The 22,145-nt window shown below is 44.6% G+C and overlaps 1 protein-coding gene across 1 annotated transcript in view; it reads right to left on the bottom strand.

The window, feature by feature from the left end:
• Tbx15 (T-box transcription factor 15) overlaps positions 1-21,037 on the bottom strand; it is a 110,054-nt gene extending 89,017 nt beyond the window's left edge. Inside the window, exon 1 of the mRNA XM_008839012.2 lies at positions 20,510-21,037. Coding sequence (XP_008837234.1) covers positions 20,510-20,714 — 205 coding nt within the window. The 5' untranslated portion in view covers positions 20,715-21,037. The remainder of the gene's footprint in view (positions 1-20,509) is intronic.
• Between the last annotated feature and the right edge of the window lie 1,108 nt (positions 21,038-22,145).

The raw sequence follows: 22,145 nt of genomic DNA, 5'->3' as shown, positions 1-22,145 counted from the left end.
CCAGCCTGGTCTACATGGTGAGTTCCAGGACAGCTGGGGCTACAGGGAGACCCTGTCTCAAAAAGACCATATATATATATATATATATATATATTTTAATGTAGGGAAGGGGGTCAGGCATGGTAGCACATACCTTTAATCCCAGCACTCTGGAGGCAGAGGGAGGCATATCTCTGTGAATTTGAGGCCAGCCTGGTCTACACAGTGAGTTCTAGGACAGTCAGGGCTATATAGTGAGAAACCTTGTCTCTAGATAGATAGATAGATGGGTGGATGGATGGAAGGATGGATGGATAGCTAGATAGACAGACAGACAGACAGACAGATAGATAAATAATAAATAAATAAATAAATAATAAATGAAGGGAAGGGAGAACTGCAAGTAAAGCCCTCATCAATTTCTACTATGACAGGTCTAAAGCAAAACCATGAAGCCCAAAGTACTACATGCATCATGCCATAATCCTGTTTTGTGAAGTTTGTGTGTCTATAGATAGGTGTGTGTGTGTGTGTGTGTGTGAGTGTGTCTGTGCATATAATCACCCATATATATCATTAAAATAATGACATGAATACTTCTGGAATAATGAAAAAGAAATTGGTAGTAGTTTTCTGAAACAATAAGATAGGAGACTTGGAGTGGAAGATTACTTTCTCATTAGGCTTATTAGAATTTGTGTGTGTGTGTGTGTGTATGTGTGTGTATGTGTGTGTATGTATGTGTATGTGTATGTGTGTATGTGTGTATGTGTATGTGTGTATGTGTATGTGTGTGTATGTGTGTGTGTATGTGTGTGTGTGTGTGTGTGTGTGCAACCTTGTGACAGTCCTCACCTGCCACCATGTTTGAGACACTGCTATCCAGCACTATGTGTCCCAGGCTAGCTGACCTGTGAGCTTCAGAGGATGTCCCCATTTCCCATCTTCCATAGGATCACCAGGATTACAGGTGTGAACTACAACTGATTTATGTGAGTTTTGAGTATCTGAACTCAAATATTCATTTTTGCATGGCAAGTGCTTTACCCATTGATCTATCTTCCTAGCCTGAATTTTTAGCATATGTACAAATTATTTGAATTGTTAAATTCATGAGTAAAAGCAGAGATAAACAATAATTATTAATAGCATAGCCCATTAAAGAATAGAAACTTAAAGGCCATTTTGATTATCTAAGGCACAAAGGTGATAATACTTTAAGAGAAAAAGAATAGAACTTGTCTTGTGGTTTGAGGCTGTGACCAAGTCTTTCAGAAAATTTCTATGAATGCATTTGCTATGCACATATTGGCTCAATAGATGTGGAAGTCATCAGAGGCCCATCTCCAGAGCTAGATGCCTATGATCATTGTTATCCAGCAGGGATTTGGTAAAGGGTGTGGAGCACATGCCTCTGAGACTACTGGTAACAGCAAAAGAAACACAGGTGAACATCGCAGACTCGGACACACTGGCTCCTTGGAAAGACTGAAGGAAGATCTCTACAGCATTACCACACACTCTAAGTCCAGCCTTAATCCAGACCCCCGTAGAACCAGGAGAAAACCCACTGCACATTCAGAGAGCCTCAGAGCATAGAGCAGTACTCTACCTGTCCCCCAGAACATCTTGAACCTCCCTTCCACATAGCCTCAGAGCATAGAGCAGTACTCTACCTGTCCCCCAGAACATCTTGAACCTCCCTTCCACATAGCCTCAGAGCATAGAGCAGTACTCTACCTGTCCCCCAGAACATCTTGAACCTCCCTTCCACATAGCCTCAGAGCATAGAGCAGTACTCTACCTGTCCCCCAGAACATCTTGAACCTCCCTTCCACATAGCCTCAGAGCATAGAGCAGTTCTCTACCTGTCCCCCAGAACATCTTGAACCTCCCTTCCACATAGCCTCAGAGCATAGAGCAGTACTCTACCTGTCCCCCAGAACATCTTGAACCTCCCTTCCACATAGCCCAGCATAAGGAACTGAGGCTGGAGGTCTTAACAGGAAAGTAATGTGCCTGTCCACCTGACTGTGACCTTGAACAAGTTGTCTTCATTTGTTTCCCTGCATCTATGATAAGATGACTAGCGGTTTCATTTTTTAAGGTTTTAAATGTGATTATTAGTGTGATTTTTTTTCCATTCTGAGACAGACTGTCCTTTGAGAAAATAAACTGCTATACAAATGTAAAATATTAGCAGTATTACACAAGTGATCTTTTGGGTGGAGACTCAATAATTTGCCTTAATTTTCCAGTCAGTTGGATCAACCAAAAAGTTACTATGATAACCTACCACAAGCAAAACCCCAAAATATGATTGATTCATTTTTTGCCACACATATTTATTGCAAACCAAGAGTGATATGAAGACTAGCGATACACAGACCAAAAAAAAAAAAATGACTTTCGGTGCACATGAAAGATTTAGCGAAGGGTCTGGATACAAATGTTCATGTTCTGATACCATCATTGTGGTGTTCTATGAGAGGTACAATGTACCATGGGAGAAAGAAGAGTTGACCCTGTGATGCTTACAGTTAACCTTCACACACAAACACACTGACTATCAAGGTACACAGACTGAACAGAAGCACTCACCACACTGCACACTTATTAAGGAATCTGCAAGTTATTAGTGCTAATTTTTATAACTGGATACTAATCAACATGTTTGTGTGGTATTGTTTTGACTTAATCAAGCATCTAATTGAATAATTCCGGAACTGAAGGACTAAAATAACTCGATAATTGGTGGTTATTTGAGATTTCACAGTGGTAGAAACACTGTATAAAAAAATCATAGACGTAACTGGGCGTGGTGGCACACGCCTTTAATACCAGCACTTGGGTGGCAGAGGCAGGCGGATCTCTGTAAGTTGGACCAATAATAATAATAATAATAATAATAATAATAATAATAATAAATAATAGACATGACCTATAAGTAGCAACATTATTGGGCAATATTTCTATGAAGATGATTTTAGAGATGTGTTCCCCGCCAAGCTCAGGTTCTATATTTTCTGTGTGCCCAATCAATATAGCTGTATTTCGTCAAACCAATAGCTGATTCACCCACTCAGTGAATCAAATCCATCAGTCAAGTGAAGGACAGAGACAAGGAAAAGAAAAAGCACCGAAAACATGTGGCAAAACAGTGAAAGTTGTGCAGACAAAAACAGATTAATCAAGTGCTGCACTCTGAAACTTGTGTTTTGTTCCACTTGGAGCTTCATTCAGGTCTAAATAGCCTGAGAGTTGAAAATATTGGGCAGAGCTCCCTGAGTTAACCTGCATCAAATTAAATTTAATTTTAAAGTAATTCACTTCCAGAATGATATTCTGCTGTCAATGTTAAAACCCTGAAGGAGTTTCCTTTTCCATGACTCTGTAAAATAACAAGTTGTATTTGCCACAACCAGAAAAACATTCTGAGCCTCATTTGCCTAGGGAGCCTGTAATCAGATATTACTTACAGCCCCATATTATTTCAATAGCCACAAATCATTCCTATTAAAACAAAAAGCAATGCTCTGCTACGAGAATGCATGGTCTAAGCTAGGCCACTTGTTTAGGTAAGGTAGAGCTCTTACCATAGTCTTAAAATTTTGGATTCAAGGGCACTCTGACTAAACATGTACCTTTCAGCCCATTTTCTTACAGCTCCCCTAAGAAGCAGGTAATAGTATTCAACAGTGACTTCCAAATTGAGCTGTCCATCAAAACTATCTAAGAATTTTTCTAAAATACAGACTTCAACCATTCCACTCCATTTAAACATCCTGGAAAGTCTTTGTGAGTCAAGTAGCAACACTTTCAACTACATTAAGTAGTGAACCTAACACAGATCCTTGTAGGGTATGAGAAGTTGACCTCAATAAAACATTTTAATTTTTCTTTAAGAATATCCTGAAACAGGTATTTTTTAATTTCAAGCAGAAATACACAGAATCTTAGAGCTGGGCAAAACAGGAGGTAAGAGTCAAGTCAAGTATACAAATGGTTTTCCAGCCTGAACTAAAATATGCAGCTCATTATAGGAAGACACAACTTACTTTTAGCACATTTTACATATAAAAATCTTTCCTCATGTTATCAATGAAAATTTTTGTCTGTCATCATTTCATTCTAGAATATTACATCTAAAAACAACAAATGCTCTTCTTGCATAAAAGCTGTTTGCCGACCTAAAATGTTTTGTACACATTCAAAGAAACTCACATACTTCATAAAGTGAGCTATGGTGATATCTGACTATAAATCCCAAACCCATCAGTGAAAATAAAAGAGTTGTATTCACAGAAATTACTCAGAGTATCATAAGAGTTGGTGCCGATATTTTACACTTTTTTTTTTCTGGTCTTTTTGAGGCCCAGCTGTCCTGGAACTCACTATGTAGACCAGGCTGGCTTTGAACTCCCAGAGATCCGTGCTGGATTAAAGATGTGCGCCACCACGCCTGGCCTACAGTTATTTTTTTAAAACCTGCTTTGTTGATCTGCTGAATGAAGGAGAGACCCCAGAACATCTTGGCATAGAAACTGATTTGAGGACCTTGTGATTCTGGTTTGGGCTCCAAAACAAAGTATTGATAACAAACTCCTCACCTAAAGAAATGCGCATCTCAAGAATGTTGGATTATGGTCTCTAGTTTTGTTTTGTTTTTTTCCTTTTGTCTTTTTGAGACAGGCTCTCCCTATAACTCCAGCTGGCCTGGAATTTACCACGTAGACCAGGCTGGCCTTGATCTCACAGAGATCCACCTGCCTCTGCCTCTACCTCTGTATCTTAAGTGCTGGGACTAAAGGCATGCACCACTACCCAGGGCAGATTATGGTCTCTATTGACCACAGCCTCTGAGCCAGGCAGAGGGAGGTTCCCTGTTTACCCAGAAGCCTTTCAGGCTTCGATCTCTACTTTGAGTACCAAGTATATCAAGGTTTGTTTGAAAATCATAAACATGAGATTAGGAAGTCGGTTCTAGGTTTTTCCAGGATAGACTAGCTATAATGTCATAGTCAATACAGCCTCTAGTGTAGACTATTAACAAAATCCAGGTCAGAGAGATGCTGTCCTGGAAGTCACAAAAGGCAACTGCGAAATCAGCCAGAACATCTCTTCTGGGGCAAGCTCCAGTTACAACCAGCAGGAAGGCAGGTCAGAAGATAAACAAGACAAAAGGAAAGAGCAAAGTGATACCGTGTACCTCCTTGGTCATCTGAGTCAGCCCAGAACAGTACTAAGGAGTTTATACATAATAGGACCAAAAGGACCAGGCACATTGTGTATTCATCCTTCACAAACAGTCCTTCCCTGACTGTCTATGAAAGCTGTTTCTGAGGTACTTTCTCACGACGCTGCTCTGCATTCCTCAGCCCTCCAGCTTGCTCAGAGATTACCTTATGTTTCAGGGGGCTGTTATTTCTTCTCCTGACAACCTGTCTTCTCCCCAATCATGAAGCTGAGCCCTGAGCCGGGACCTCCTGTCAGTTCACTCACACATTCCTCACAACTTATGAGAAGGAAAAGTCAGAATTTCTATCATTCTGCTTGAGCTTAGCCCAACTCTGCCTTCTTAAACATAATCAGTCTGTCTTTCATTCACAGATATTGTTGTACTTCTGCTTAATATTGGGGATTTTTTAATTTCCTTTTTATTCCATTTCTTTATCTCCTTTGGTGGAAAGAAAACAGAGATTGCTGTGGACATAAGGCCTGAAACGTATAAAGAACTGTGGGAGGAAAAAAAAACTCCACCAAATTAATCTTGTCCCTAAATGTTAATGCCTTTTCAGGAAAAAGAAAGGCCCATAACAAATTTCTCCATACAGAGGGCGCTCAGCAATTCCTATATACAAAAATGCCTTGTTAATAGTATAATTCCATAATCTTTGCTTCTTACTCAAATCAAGTGTCTTCATCCCCATTACAGATGGAAACTCCAGGGTGAGGAGATCAATTGACTCATCTAGGGGTGACTGGCAGACACCTCATGTAGGGACATCTTTGAAGCCAAGTCACCCTTAAAGTAATTTCTACTTTACTCTTCCTCCTATGACCAGTACTGCATTGTAGACAAAGATCAAGGAAAAGGGAGGTAGGGAGATGGCTCAGCAGTTAAGAGTACTGGCTGCTCTTGTAGAGGACCCAGGTTCAGTTCCCAACACCCACATGGCAGCTAACAACCATTCGTAACTCCTGTTCCAAAGGATTTGATGCCCTCTTCTGGCCTCCACATGCATTTCATGCACCAGTACATTTATATACATGCAGGCAAAATACACATAAAATTAAAATAACTAAACTTAAATTTTTAATCAAGAAAAGTACTACATAATTGTAGTATATGTTTCCATGTAGGCAAAGATGGCCACCAAATAGAGAGAGCATCAAATCCATCCTCTCCTTACTTGCCTCAGTTCCTCAAGAGTCTGAGGTTAACACCAATCTCATAGGGCAAGAAGAGTGCAACCATATATATCCTGACCCCCAAACCCTCACTCCTCTGTTGCACAATGCTGTCTGCTCAGCCTCTGTGTGAGTCAGCTTTCCATCACTGTGGCGAAATGCATGAGATTAAAGGAGGAAAATTTATTTCGGCTCATAGTTTCAGAGGTTCCATTGGTGTCATTGTTTCTGGGCATGACAGAACAAAGCTACTCACCTAACAGCAGGCAGGAAGCAAAGAGAGAAAGGAAGGAGCCAGGGCCTGCTAAGGGTATGCCCCCAATGACCTCACTTCCTCCAGTGAGGCCCCACCTCCCACAGGTTCCACCACCTGCCTCAACATAGGGTGGCCCAGGCCTTTATAGTACATGACCTTTGGAGAGCAATACATATCCAATCCATAACAGCCCCCTTCTTTGGTTTTGAATTCCCACACCAGGTAGTGTCTTCTGCTTCTAGACTATGAAAGGCTTTCTGCTTTCTAGGATATTCCATACTCATCTCCCAACAGAGGCTCCAATGTGTACAGGGTGAGTATGACAGAAGAAAGCAGAAACCTTCAAAATCCAGAAAAGAATCTGAGTGAAAACTCCTCAAAAGTCTATATCTACACACATGTTCAAAAAAATTTTTCTCCTTGTGATAAAGCATGACTTTCATTCTCAAAATTCACTAGTGCTATTGGGGATTTGGCTCAGTAGTAGAGCACTTGCCTCACAAGTGCAAGGCCCTGGGTTTGGTCCCCACCCAGAACCAGCAGAAAAAAAAATCTCAGTACTCACTAGCAATAAGCCACACAGCTGTGGAAGCCCAGCAGTTCAGGCAGGAAAACAGACAGGCAAAGAAAAAGAAGAATGTAGCCAAGCCCCAAGGAAAAAATGTTAACATCCGGAACCAATTCACCCATACAGGCTGGGGAGCGTTACACCCAGCTCTCCACAACACCCCTCATCACCTCAGCCCAACACGCATACATGTGCATGCACCAAGGCTTGGCTTACGATCTGTTTTCCACGGCAGGCAGCCAGATTGGCTTTGTATCTGCAGGGAGCATCTGCTGCTATACCTGCCACCCAGAATATCACAGAGAGGCCTTAAATCTCTGTGATATCACAGTCTAATCTGGGCAATGGACAGATGCACCAGATGACATCTAAAGTTCCCAGGATTAACGCTGGTCATGCGACTACTGCTGTGAATGCTGGAGGAGATGGAAGGGCCCAGGCTGAGCTGGTAGCATATCTTGCACAATCTACATTTCTACGTGGGCAGCTCTAATGGATGAGATCCAGCAAAGCAGCAAGACTGGGGCATTCACCCCATCATCAGCCACACTCTGCACTTCATGAGACTGTCTTCATGCATGTTCCCTGAGAAAGGAAATGGGCCCAGAGCTTCAGATGCTTCTGTTGCTGCAAGAGCGTATCAAATCCCACCAATCAGTTGCCTGCATGGGGTAGGGCTGTCAATGAGAGAAAGAAAATCTGTAAGGCAGAGATGGACTTTTATATCATGCTCTTTTTAGCTTGTAAAAGCCACTTTTCTTTCACTGGGCACACCAGACAGAGCTGCAACAGGCTGTACAATTAAACAGCCAAGAAATACATTAATGGTAAAATCTACACATGGAAATCAGGGGGTAAGTGGGTATGGATTTTCTCCAAATCCCTTTTGGAGACATCTGACTTCCTAAGAGAGGAAAGTTACTTGGAGTGGGAGGGAAAGTGATGGAAAGACAGTGAACAGGTGGACCCCCAAAAAAGTAAAAAAAAAAAAAAAAATGGCTGTTAAGTGACTCTGAAAGTCATTGCTGGCATCTCATCCAGTTACAGCAGGAAAAGAGAAATGGAGCATGAACGTAAGTGTTTATCGAGATGACAGATTTCAGCAAATAACAGATCCCATACCAAACAAGGCTGCTCTAAATAGAGCTGTTACAAACAAATGAATCACAGCAGTCACTGAGAGGTTAACGTTAAAGCCGAGACTCGAAGAGCGGGTGTACTTGCAGTGGGTCCTCAAGGCAGTTTCCTAATCCTCAGGCATTAAAAAGAAGCCACTGTGGAAATCAGAATCTCTTCCTTTGTAAATTCAATCCATGGCAAAGGGATTTCAGCTGTGATTGCTGAGTTTGAAAAAAAAAATCAACGGTACTTAGAAATGTACACATTGCCAGTCACTGCAACTGATACCTTCCTAAGCTGTTCCATTTTGAATCAATTACCAATAAGATTCCATCCATCCCGTTGTGAATGAAGAAGGGGAATGGATAAAACAGAGCAGTTAGTTTTTCCTGACTTTCACTGCAGGAGAGCTTTAGGACTGAGGAGGTTTTAGGTCAAATTCAATATGTAAGCATGACCCTTCAGAGTTGAGATTCCTGTTCCTTAAAGTCAAAGAAAAGCCGGACACACTGGGAAGGCTGAACATCCCCATTCCAAAGATCATGGCTTAGACATTCAACTGACACTGCTCTCACATGAAGCCCTCCACCAACAGGCATGGCTGAAGCCACTTGAAGACAAGAGAGACTAGTAATAACAAACAAAATGGGCAGAGACCCAGAGAGTGCAAATAAGCTGATTTCTGATTTAAGTAGTTGTTTGGGGCATAGCAGGCAGCAAGTATATATTTCTATCCACAAAATATTCTCCCTAAAGCAGCTAATAATTGTCTATAGTGGAGGCAATAGAGGGCAGTGGTTAAGGATATTGACTTGGAGTAGCACAGCTGGGTTCAGATTCTGGCCAGGCTGCTTGAAGTGAACTAGAGCTGCATGGCTGTAGGTAAGACATTCAATCTTTTGAGCCTCAATTTCCTGCTCAGTTCAACAGTGAAACAATTATCTTTCTCTGAGGACTACTGAGTGAATGTAGTAAGAGAATGCATAAGGGGCTGGAGAGGTGACTCAGTGCTACTCTTGCTGAAGACCCAAGTTCTGTTCTCAGCACCCAAGTGCTGGAACTCACAACCTCTTGTAACTCCAGCTCAAAGGGATCTAACACCCTCTTCTGATACATATACACAACCACACACATATACATACACATAAAAATAAATATTTTTTTAAAAGAGAGAAAATAATACCATCAGTACAGTGCCTCTTTCAGAGTATACCTTCAGCCCATAAGCCCATAGCTACAGTCATGTACACACTGAGCTAAGATGGTGCTTGTAAGGTGAGAAAAGTATAGAAAAGTACTAGAGGCTCTGTCTTGGAGAGTCCATTTCAAATAGAGCCCTGGCTTTCTACAGGAAAGTATAGCTCTCTTCTCTGCAGGGTCAGGGACTGAGAGCTTGTGATGAAGGGCCCTGAGCTGCCTGAAAGAGGTGTAGGAAGGGATCACATCTGTGGCCCTCTTCTTAAGAAGCTAACTTCTCCCCCCTACTACAAGGAAACAGCATAAGAACAAAAACAGCAACCGATCAACTCCAGGCTTCTGTTTTCTAAAAGCAAGAAAACTGGGCAAACCAGGGAAGCCAGATGTGGGCTTTAATACAGTACTAAGGTTCCAGCTGTTTCATAAAAAAAATTCACAAGCTCTTCTTCCCTGGCATTTAATTCTCTCTCTCTCTCTCTCTCTCTCTCTCTCTCTCTCTCTCTCTGTGTGTGTGTTTGTGTGAACATGTTCATGTATGGGGGAATGCATGTATGTGCAGATGCATGTACATGTGTGTTCACATGTGTATCGATGCCATAGGTCAACTTTAGGTGTCATCTCTCTCTCTCTCTCTCTCTCTCTCTCTCTCTCTCTATCTCTCTCCTCTCTCCTCTCTCCTCTCTCCTCTCTCCTCTCTCAACTCTAGCTGTCTTTCAGTTCAAACAAATAATACATGCTGATCCTAATTTACTGTAGCCTCAGCCAATTGGTACAACTAGCTCATTTGCCCCAGAATCCCTAAATTCCATCAGAATATGGCCTTACAAAGGAAGATTAAATCTTCCTATTTCTTATCAGGCAAAGTCCGACCTTTTGAGGATTCCTAGGCTACAGGTAGAAACTAACTAGAGAATCCTCCTTGTGTCATTCCACTAGGCAGTCTGCTGTGTCTTATCACTACTGAGTTCATAGGGGAGATGGTAAATCTGAGCAGTCCAGCCCTACCTCACTAACTCCTCCTACTGTGTTTTAGCAGTGGATCTCCACCCTTGGAGACCCTCACTTTCTATCAGGTTCTGGCTTTCTGTCTTGGTGGAATCTTGAGTAACAATAATTCTCAGTTCTACCTAAGTTTATTTACCATGCATACTCAGATTCTGTACTGCTTCTAATTCCAGGCTATAAACAGAGTACTGATTCCACTCTCAATGAAAAGGAGTACTAGCTCCCAGTAATGACAATTTGCCACCCTTTCCTATCCAATCTGGTCACTAAAGTCACTAGTCACCAACTCAACTGAGAGGACACTGTGCCAAAGCTTTTCTAACTGTATGTACACTATCTCTTCAGACCCTGGCATCAACCACTTGCTGAACACATTATTCCCACTTCACAGATACAAAAACTTGGGTTAAAGGAAATTAACTAAGTTGTACGAGGGCATTCAACTAGGGAGTATTAGACCCAGAACTCAGAAACAAGCCATGTGATTCCAAGAAGCTGAGCTTTTGACCACTATCCTAAATAATTAATACATTCATTGAACCAAATAGAAATAATACTATAAGAGTAACTCCCTCAGTGTTTTGATAGATGTAGTTGTTACATGTAAATAATTAGAATGTATGTATGTGTATAAGTATGGATATATGTGTGTGCATACACAAGCCTGGTCCAATGGCTGACACATGTTCAATGAAAGTTGCTATTTGTTATTATTGTTTGTATTGTGCTGTGATTATCATTATATTTTAAGTGATAGATACTTATGCTAAGTTCTAGAGAAACCAAAGCAATGAAAACAAAGCCCTTGACCTATAGCAATTTACAGAGTAACAGGGAGTCAAGGGCAACTGGTAACCCCACACATTCCATGAGTATAGGGGCTGTGCAAAACGAGGTCATAAACAAGGGCGGGGAGCCAGCACTGGGCTACAAAAGTCTGAGGAGGCAGAACCTCCCAAGATGGAAATCTGAGAAATCCTGCTAGGTGTGTGCTGGGCCCAGCGCTGCCTCTGACCCTGCCTTCCAGTTCAGTGCTATGAATAGAGGCCTTGAATGCTAAGCTGTCTTCTGATCTATCTTGTTGACAAGCCTTTTGCCTGTTACTAAGTCGTCCTTTTAGCATTCCCTCATCCCTGCCAGATCAAGATCTCAGCTTAGCAGGCTAGACATGGAAAATAGTTACTATTGCTCTCCTTCAGTCTCAAACTGTAATAGAGGGCAAGGGATTTTTTTTTCTCTCTCTACCAATTCAATTCACTAGTGATAAAATTACCTTTCTCAATCTTTTCCAACACTTGGCTTTTCTGGTGATTTCTGGGACTCATACAGAACATGGTCAAAGCAGGCATAATTTGCATTTCCTTTCAACTCCTTAATCCCATACAACCCTTTCTGGCTTCATTCACATAGGCAGGTTCCATCAAACTCAAAGGACTGGAAATCACTGATCTCTGACTTCTTCTGAACATGTGATTTTAATATAAATCTTTTTCTAAAGCTTTATGAAAATTTAAAATTTTACTTTTAAAAAAAGTTGTTTTGCTCTTGGATTGGTATTGCTGCAATGTTCCACAAGCACAGTAAAACTTCCCTCATTCCAGTACTATAAGAGATGGATCAAGTAACGGCCAGGGTGCATTAGGAGAAAATGTTAATATTTTAAAAACAAAAGCTAACAGGATGATGGAATCTTGAAGCTAAAGGGGCCTCGAGTTTCATCTGAGCCTGGCTTTCTCCTCTCACAAACCAAAAATTAAGGCCTCACTAGTGGCTAGGAAACAATTTTAGAGCATTCTTTTCAACATTAATATGTCTGCCTTTATGTCTCTGGTTCCAGCATTAATACTTAAGCTAGCACTAGAATGTAAGTCTTCTATTTTGAGTCCTGCCCTCTTCCGACTCTAATACATGAACAGCAAGAAACACCGACCAGGCAAACTTTCTGTGAAGTCTGTACAAACTCAACACAACAACTGAGGCCTCTCAACAATTTTACTAGTATTCTGGTTCCTCTACCTTCTCTACACCTCTAACTTTCAAACTAAACCAATAAAAAGCAAATTATTAATTAACTTCTGAACTGAAAACTGTTGAACCCCGGAAAGCGGAAAGTATTGCTGTGTACAGAGGAGTCCCTTCCAGCTTCTAAGATCGGTTGTTTTTCAGCAGGTCTGGGATGGGCGCTTACCTGGGGCAGAACTCCCCCAGAAGCCTTTCCTGACAGCTTCTCACTGAATTAGTGATTTCCAGTGACTAGTAATCATTTCTCAGCCTACTTTGAAAGTTGGATAGGTTCTTTAAAGACAATAATTATTTTTGTGTTCATAAGTCCCCCTTACACACACACACACACACACACACACACACACACACACACACGAACAGCATGGAGGACAGTCATTTTTCCATCCCGCGGTCCTGGGGGGGTGGGCGGTGCAGGGATCCTGAAGGTCTGTCATTTCTACCTTAGGCAGCTGAACAACAGCACTGTATCCTTTTAACAGATTAGCTACAATATTTACTGACCCCAGAATTACCCATTTGGAAATGGTTAGGGATTAAAAAGTTCTACTGGCGGAGGGATTCCTGGTTTCTAATTGCTAATGTTTGAAGTCAGTTTGATTCCTCGGAAATTTGTTCAGCCTGATGAAAGCAAAACTCAAACTCCCCTCAGGGCTTGAGGTGTAAGATCCTTGGGTTCCGTTTGTTTTCTGTACTTGTTTGGGGGACTCTGATTGTTTTCAGGGGTGTCTTTTCTCAAGGCTTTTCGAATTACCCCGAAGCCTTCTCATTTCTCCAGAATGTAATTAGAGCGCTGGACTCATCACTCGGGATTCTGGACCCCACAGTTTCAGACTCCGCGGCACTCGGGGCGCCTGCAAACGGGGTCCGTTCCCGGGCGGAATCCGAACTCCGTGCGGGGAGCGGGCTGCACCGGGCTACCAGGGAGCTGCGCTGCGGGAGGTGGCCGTCTCCGCCCCGCGCCGCCAAGGCCCCGGCGACCCGCCCAAGGGTGACAGATGCCACCACAGCCCAGCACTCGCTTATGAAAGTCACCCGAACTGCCCCAGGGTTGGTTCACAACGAGGGATCCAATTCCAGGTTCTTGTGGAGTCAAAAGTCAGCTGAAACTTTTTTGAGAGGGGTGAAAATACAGAGGGTTTGGGGTGATGGGGAGACTGGAGCAAACGAAATGAGTGGCCGGCAGCAGAAAGCGAAGTTAACCGCCTCCGGATCCTCAAGCTGATACTTTCAGCCCGGACAGCCTGGAAGGCCGCGGTGGTGGGATTAAGAAAATCCGTTCACCCAGTGGAGAAGTGGGCGCAAAAGCGGCCAAGATCTCTCTAGGTGTAATAAAGACCTCCAATGATATCTTTTCAGGAGAACGCTATATGAAACTCGAAGCTTGGTTCGTTCTGTAGTCTCGTCCTACAGAAAGGCCGTGACAGCTTTTGGTAGCCATCTCTTCTAAGCTTCGCCCAGTATATTGTTAAAAAAAAAAAAAAACAGAATACAAACGGGGATAAAGTTCCACATGCATTTCCTGTATTCCCAAATTAACTTTCCCAATCCACACGGCTTCTTTTCTTATTTCTATAAACTGTAATTGTTATCCAGATTTCTTTTAGTTATTCCATTTACTTCCTACTGGGAATGGGAGGTCATGAAATTACTCTTCAGAATTTAAACAACATTTTGTCCATCAAATAAAGACAGCATTATTCACAAACTGAAATGACTAATTCAGGGAGAAAACTTTCTGTTGTCCTTGGTATTGTTATTTTTTTTATCACATTTGCAGTTTTGTTTTCTGATTATTTCTTGATCAAAATCATTAGTAGAGCAAGAGTTAATAAGAACACTCAGTAGCTTGAAGTTTCAAATCTTGGATATTCTAGAGTTGTCAAATTATACATAAAGGTGACAAAATGTTTGCCTTCACACACACACACACACACACACACACACACACACACACACACTGCAGTATCTTATCCCTGAAATATTGTCTATATCCCATTCAGAGTTAGTTTTGAGTTTTGAGTTTTGTCTTGGGTATAGTGTTCTTGTGGTGGTATGGTATTGGTGTGTAAACTTGTATGTTTATACTTGTACTTTTTATACACTTCTCTATAAAGGTCTGTTTCTTTGCTTGCTTGCTTGTTTTATAAACAGAATCAGTGTAGTGACTGCCTGTTTTCACTTCTGGTATCATAAGTCCTTACCAGTTTGTACTCAACCAAATATCCTGCCTCTAAGAGAACCATTAATGGCACTGAACAAATGTTGATTAGTCCTCCCAAGTTGCTTAAATTCCCCACCTCTTTCCATTTTCACAGCAGGCCCTCCCTACCTAGTCTCATTTTCCACCCTGACACTTGGAGCCAGGGCCTCACTTAAATTAACTAATGATTACCCTTCCCCAAAGAAGTGTAAACAGACCCTGATTTATAAATTTGCTAATTGCTGTTCCCAGTGCAGACCCCCAAGTATCTCAATCATGTGCATATAAAGTTCCAGGCTTACTAGAAACCAGAAAAAGCACAGCAAAAATAAACCACATGCATGAGAGAAGGAAAAAGAGATTCCACACTCATCAGCGCCCTATTTCCCCCTTCTTTTGCGAAGAGTATTTCAAAAGGTCAAAACTTAAGCTTTACATGAGAAGACTGCTTAAATATTCTCTATTAAACTCATTTGGACTTTTGAGAATAAGAAAGTAATCACCACCTAGGCTTCCAAAAGGTCATCAGATGAATTTCTGCATTTCCAGAAAGGAGAAAGGAAAGTGACATTCCAGCCTGTCCTTGGTCCCTGTGGAATTTGTACTGGTCAGCACCGCCTTGTTTTTCTTGCACACATCCCATACCTTCTTTTTCTACTCTGAAACCACCTGTACTCACATTTAAAATATAACTGCTTTCCTTCTAAGTATAAGAAACAGTTCTTCCAGAGTCCATAATCCGAATCTCAAAGAGTTTGTCTTCATATTAATATTGCAGTTTTTGCTAATAGTCTTACTGTGATGGATCTGGAATATTCTGCTTTTCAACAACAGCAGTGACTGTATAGACTTGGATGAACGCGGAGGTTCTGTCTTCTGACCGTACATGTGTCTTTCTCTCTTGGGCTTCAACATGGAGGATTAATAATGAAGGATTTGCTTCCATAGGTTCATGGCCACATGTATGGAAGCTATACAAAGAAGTGGGGAACACAAACCGAGAACACCCCATATTTGGGAGTTTGACCCTCAATTCTTCTCACACCACACAAGCTGCGTGCGCATTAAAGATGTTTTAAATTAATTTTCTTTCATAATTAAATTTTTGTTTTTTGAATTGATATGAGGATGTGGGGGTGTAAGGAAAATGTCATGGGATCTATGTCAGTTTAATTTCTGTCTGAATTCTGCACTTCAAAAAATTTAATTCTTTCTCCCCACATAAATGGCACCCTATGAACTTTTCTTTCTGGGAATTTCATCCACAAAATCAGTAAACCCAAAATGGCTAGCTAGGAACCCAAAAGCGATGTTCAATAAGAAATGTCCTCGGAGGCACAGGGGAGACCCAAATTCAGAATTTCAGACCCCCAAGGTTGTAGCTGACTTGCATAGGAAAGCCTTTGCCGGTCCTTAAGTTTGCCACCTCTTGGAGAGGCAAGAAGGGCAAGAAGGGAAAAAGTTTCTGAGATGCCCCAGGAAATAAGGACCAGAGGCAAATGAGCAGCTTCTCCTAACCTTGAGGCAGCGAACAGAGTGTATTCTGCAGGCCAGTTTGTTACCCTTTAGCCTACCACCCTAGTTCTGAGGCTTGAGGATAGGGGGTTGGCCTACCAAAGAGTAAACCGCAGCGAGCTCACTTTGCTACCCAGCACAGGAAACTCTGACCATCTAGGTTTCCCCCAGGCCCTGTCCTCCCAACTGTTCCTAAGCGGCTTATTGTCATTTCTTTGAGATGGGCTGTTAGAATTACTCTCCTTACCCTACTGACTTCTACCACCATTGCAGAGCTGGGATTGAAAGTCTCCACAACCCCTTCCCATTCCGTAGGAGCCAGGACGAAGCCCTCTCTCAGCCTCAACTTCCACAGGACATCTCCATAGAAAAACACTCCTGGCACTTACTCCCCAATCAACAACCATCCTCTCCAACCAATGGCAAATTCTGTCCTTACCTCCTCCCTTGCTTCTCCTTCACCCAAGGTCGCTGACCAAAGGGGCGGCCTTTGAGGAAGGCCCTTTGGACCTGAGAAGGTGGGAGACTTGCAAACTTCCAACAAGGCCTCCTCGGCTGCTCCGCGGGCGCAGACTGTGCACCCTGGACACTTGCTTTACTCCAGCGTCTAGGGCGGTGCACGTAGCACCGAGTAACTAAAGTTCCTGGCACCGTCCTTTACCCCAGGCCGACCCTCTGCGTGTCCCCTAGGGTTGGCTTGGGTCCTGGCTGAGCGCATTCTCTCCACTGACATCCAGTCCATCTCTCCATCCGTCCTTTAAACGTCAGTGAAGAGTCACTTCCTCTGTTTCACCCTGTTTCCCTACTGGGAATGGGGTGGGTTAAGACGTAATGTCAGGATTAAAATCTCATTTTTACTCTGAGCAAATAAATAATAAACTGGCAGATTAATTTATGTGATTTCGGTAACTCCGAGATCGCTAGAAACAAACCGCTGAGTTTCTGCTTGGGCTTTTCCTGTCTCTTTTCACTAGGGTTTGCGCGCGAGGGTGCGTGCGAGATTGTTAAGGGGCTCTGCTTGTGCACATGTGCAGAGGGTACCCATCGGCCTGCGTGTCCGGCGTGTGCCTGCCTGTACGCTTCCACCTCCCTCGCGTGCTTCCACCTCCCTAGGCCTGCGAAGCGCCGCCGCCGGCCGCGGGGCTCCAGCCTGCAATCTCAGAAGAGGGAAATACCTCCCCAGAAGGTTTGAATTATTTCTCTCCGCAGGAGACCGGGCCTCAACAGCCCTCGGCGGAGGATTCGGAAGGGAAGAGTCCTGACCAGAGTTGGGGGAAGCAGAGAGAAGCGGCGGATGGGGTCTGAGCGTAGATGGCGCCGCCGCGCGCCCGAAATACACTTCCAAGGCCGCGGCCACAGCAGCTGTTGCGGGTCCCGGCGGCAAAGTCTCTTCGGTTGCTGCTCAGCCAGAGGCCTGAGAACAGTCTGGAGAGCCGGCTCCTCAGAAACCGGACTCGAGACCCTCTCCGGCTTGTGATGACTCCATCCTCGCATCCTCTACCAATGGCAGAGAGTGCGGACGGAGGACCGCAGTGCGAGGACCGCAGGGGCCTCCGCCGAAGCCCCGCAGGCCCAGGGGTTTTTCCCGGCCGCGAGGCTCTGGTGGAAATTTTTGAAATACACACTGTGTCCTCCGACCGCCGAGTTGCCTGCAGCGCGGAGGCTCCCCACTGCTACAGGTTGGCGCCCAGGCCTCGGGTGCTTAGGCGCCTACTAAAGCCAATTTTGTCCAGACACGGAAAGAAAAGCGGGCTGTGAAAAAGCAAAAGGCCGAGTCCTCGAATTCAAGTTTGAATTACAGTTCAGCATTACAGCTTGGGCCCTGGATTGCTGAGGACCCTGTGGGTTTCAGGATCCACGGGCAGGGCCGACTGAAAACCCGCTAAACGGGTCAGAGAGAAGAAGGAGAGAATGACAAATACAGCTACTCTGGGCTGATATAAATTTAATCCTGCCCCAGGCAGTTTTGTTTTTATTTTGTATTTATTTTTCCCCTTTGTCTGCTTTGTTATCAGCCTAAGGCCAGCGACTCACACAGCAACCTCTCTGGCCCTAATAGGGAGAAGACAGATGGAAAAGAATCATGAAGACTAAACAAATTCATATACATCTCTTTAAATGTGGCCCGCTGTGTCCATTAGGGGCTGTGTTAGACAACAACACATCTACACACTATGGGGTTCTTTTCCTCAAAGATGTGTTCTCATTCTAAATCCAGATCATAAGGAAACCTCTAGGCCATTGCAGGAGCTCTGACTTGGGGATCCCACCTGCCCAAGGCCATGTCCAGCTGGTTGGTAGCCTAGCTCCTCAGAAAGCACACCAGTGCTCTCCCCCTTTAGATTTCTCCTTCTGGAACCTTGCCCGTAAACATATTTCATTTTCTTGAATCCGGACCCCTCCCTTTTTTCCTTTTTAAACAAGTGATAAAATAACGGACAGATCTACTGAACTGTGTTACTAAGATTAGCTCTATCTCATCCTTGTCAGGCAGGAACTCGTGAACAAACTTCTGGAAACCAGCTTGCCATGATGATATCCTTGGCACATTCCCTTTCCAGAGTCCCCTCTCTTTGCTCTCCTAACTTCTGGCTGAGGAAAATGGCAGAAAGAGAAAGCTGTTAACTGTGTTTCTGGTTTTGACCCTATGTGTTGGCCCTTTTGAATGTAAGACCCAGTACATACTCCTGGCAGCCTGGGATCTCCCAAGAGAAAAGCTCCCCTGACAAGACATCTATCTTACAAAGTTAAATAACTTCTTCCTTTTCCACTGTCGGGTAAGGAAAAGAAACTTCCAAATCGAAAGTTGTCAGAAGGCCTGAAAGAACTATATGACACAGACTATATGAACGCCTTAGTGAAATTCTGACAACAGATAAATTAAGTGAGGAAACAGCATCTGGCAAAAGAAAGAAAGCTCATTAGCCATGCGTTCCTTCCTGGGTTGCCCACGCAGGAGTATGAGTGGACTTGCACTGGCATCCAAATAGAGAAAGATTTGGTTGGACAAAATAAATCTCCTTTTAATTTTCTTTTCATCGACTAATAAAAATAATTCCCCAGCACTAACCCCAAATTCCGTAACGGGCTGCAAGAACACAGAGAATTCATAAAACTCTGTCTCTGCAGGTCTCTTCCTAAAATCCTATTATTATTAGACTCCGGAGCATGGAAATTGAACTGTCACTGCTGAAAAAGAAAATGTAAGCGACAGCTGTCCCTCTTCGGGTTTGGCCAGCTTTCCGGCTGGGATCCCCAAGCTCCTGAGCTTGTGAGTCTCAACCCTGTGTGGGCTGCTGATCCCTACCACCACCCCTTGGGTCTTACAGGCAGAGGACCCAGGTCTACTCCCCCCAACGCTGGCTGGTCAGCAGGTACACCTCCTGCACGGTTTTAGAAGTCTGGGCTGGAAATTTTCTGAAGCTGCTAAACCAAGCTATGAGTGATAATGTTAGTGCATGCTCACAAAGTTCTGACAACAGCTGTTCCCCCGGGCTGTTTTGCACAGTTGAAATCTTGGCACTTAATACAAAACATTAAGTTGTTTTTCCCCTCCTAGGGTTCTGTTAAAATACACACACTGACACTCGCCCTGCATTTTAAGTGTCTTCTACATATTATATACATAGAATATGCCTAGATCCGAGATCAGTTAATTGAAACATCCACCCAAAGACAGACAACCTGGGCCCAGAAGAGAGATCCAGGGCAGAGGATAAGAGGTCTAATTTCCATTCCTATTTCCAGTGAAGTAGAAATACAAATAAGCTCCATCAGCTAACGGTTAATTGGGAGAGGAACTAAAAGATGAAAACTGAGCATTTCCCAAGACTGGAGTATGGGTCCCGAGCCAGTGCTCCGGAGCGCTCAGAAGCCAGGCTCAGACCCACCGGAGTCTCTAGCCCTTGTCTTTGGTTGCGCTCTCCCAAAGCCAGGGGCCCGCAGCCCTTCAGCCTGGTCACCTCGAATGCTGTCTTCCACTATGAGAGAGGATTGCACGCGAGGAGGCCTCCTTGCTTCAAACTGACAAAGAAAACTCAAGGATCCCGCCAGCCAGCACCCCCAAACTGGTTCCGGGGAATTTCGGGAGACTCTTAGGCATTTACGCCAAGAAAAAGAAACCCAGGTCGAAGTAAGGCAGGGCGTCGGCAGACAGGGCCTCCCTCCATTCTCGGGAACGCGGTTTGGAATTCCTCTTTCACCCGCCTCCCGCAGTCGGATCCCAGGCACTCACCCGGGTGGGGCTCCAGGCCGTGTGTCGCCGAGTCCTCAGTGTCCCCGAGTGGGCCTGCGGGACTCAGCGCCTCCATGGAGAGGTCCAGCCCCTTCTCCTCCCAGTCTCGCAGTTTCCGCTTTTTATTTGAGCCGATCAGGGCTTCAACGGAGAAGGCATGTGCTCGGGAGCTCAGGGCGACTGCAGATCTTCTCCTTTCACTCATTTTAGCCTCCCGCACCCGGGTCCCCGCTCGCCCCCGCTACAGAGGTGGCAGCCGGCGCCTGCAAGCTCCCAGCGCCCAGCCAGCGGGGCCGGGGAGAGGAGGCGGCTCCGCGGGTGATCTGCTCCCTCCCTCGGTGTCCTTCCCCGCCCGCCCTCCACCGCCGGATCGGACCGGCGCCCCCAGCTGCTCCAGCCTCTAGGAACTAGCGCCCGGAACGCCGCGGCTCTGCTGCATTAGCGCGGAGTCCTGCTCCCACCCACCAGGGCAGGCGCTCACTGGCAGTGAGGACTGGACTTCATCTTTTTTTTTTTTTTTTTTTTTTTTAAGTGCTCTCCCTCTCTCCTCCCTCTTCCTTTCTCTCCTCCCTCTCCCTCTTCCCCTCCCGGTCTTCCCGTCCCTTCCCTGATCCAAACTTCTGGGAAACTTTTCCCCCCCGAATTCCTCCTTTCCCGAGGAACAGGGGGCAGGCAGTGAGCTCCTGTCCTAGGGGTGAAGGAGAAGGGAGGGGGGCAGGAAGAAAAAGACTGAGTGGGGGAAAGCCAGCCCCCAACCAATCGCAAGATGGGAACAGGAGAAACCCAGAGAGCGCCGGCCAATGAGAGGAAAGGAGAGACTGAGGCTCGGGCCAAGGCCGCGGGCCGGTCGTCCCCTAGAAGCTTTCCGGCCAAATTTAACCCCTGGCTTCCCGATGCCCTGTAGGTTACTCTGGGAAGGGGGAAGTAGGGGGCAGGGGGCAGGCGAGACAACTGAAAGTCTAGTCTGCACCCTTATAGACTTCTGCAAATTCCAAATCTATATGTTTCTGTCGCAAAGCAGCTGGATCTGATAGACAGTACTAATGTAGAGTCAATGTACATGAAGATCTGGAAGTGTGGTGCTCTTGACAAAACGTTAACCTAACCAAAAGAGCCAGAAAACGGTTCTGATCATCTCCCCCTTTCCCCCAGGTGCTTTTAGGTCATTGGCCCAGATTTGGCCACACAGGGTCTCGCTAAGATCCTGGACATTTTCTAAGCAGGTCTGGTTAAGGCAAAACGAAACAAACAAAAAATCCTATTGCCAACCGTAGTTGTGTAAGTGAAAATTCCGAGACTTCTTTGCAGCTCTACCTGGTGGAGGCGGAGACAGGCTTGCTGACAGCCAAGAGACCGAGGTGCGGCGGTTAGTTTACTGCCGCCTCTGCAAGCTTAGCCTGCCTGCCAGACTGGGCCCGCACCAGGCAAATAGTAGCTTTCGCTGTGGCGCAGACGCTGAGCTGCGCTTCGCCTATTCCGGGCTCTTTTTCCGAAGAACGCACTGGGGTGCCGCGCAAGGGCAGCTAGGAACTTAGATAGCTGAAGAGTTTTAAAAATTTTCCTTCAGACACCATTATGTTCAGAACCTGCCTCTCATCTCTGACCCCTTCGCCTATCTCTCTCTCTCTCTCTCTCT

Source organism: Nannospalax galili, unplaced genomic scaffold, assembly GCF_000622305.1.
Source record: "Nannospalax galili isolate Female #2095 unplaced genomic scaffold, S.galili_v1.0 scaffold239, whole genome shotgun sequence".
Classification (NCBI taxonomy): domain Eukaryota; kingdom Metazoa; phylum Chordata; class Mammalia; order Rodentia; family Spalacidae; genus Nannospalax; species Nannospalax galili.
The sequence above is the reverse complement of the archived record's forward strand: the minus strand, read 5'-3'. Positions and strand labels throughout refer to the sequence as shown.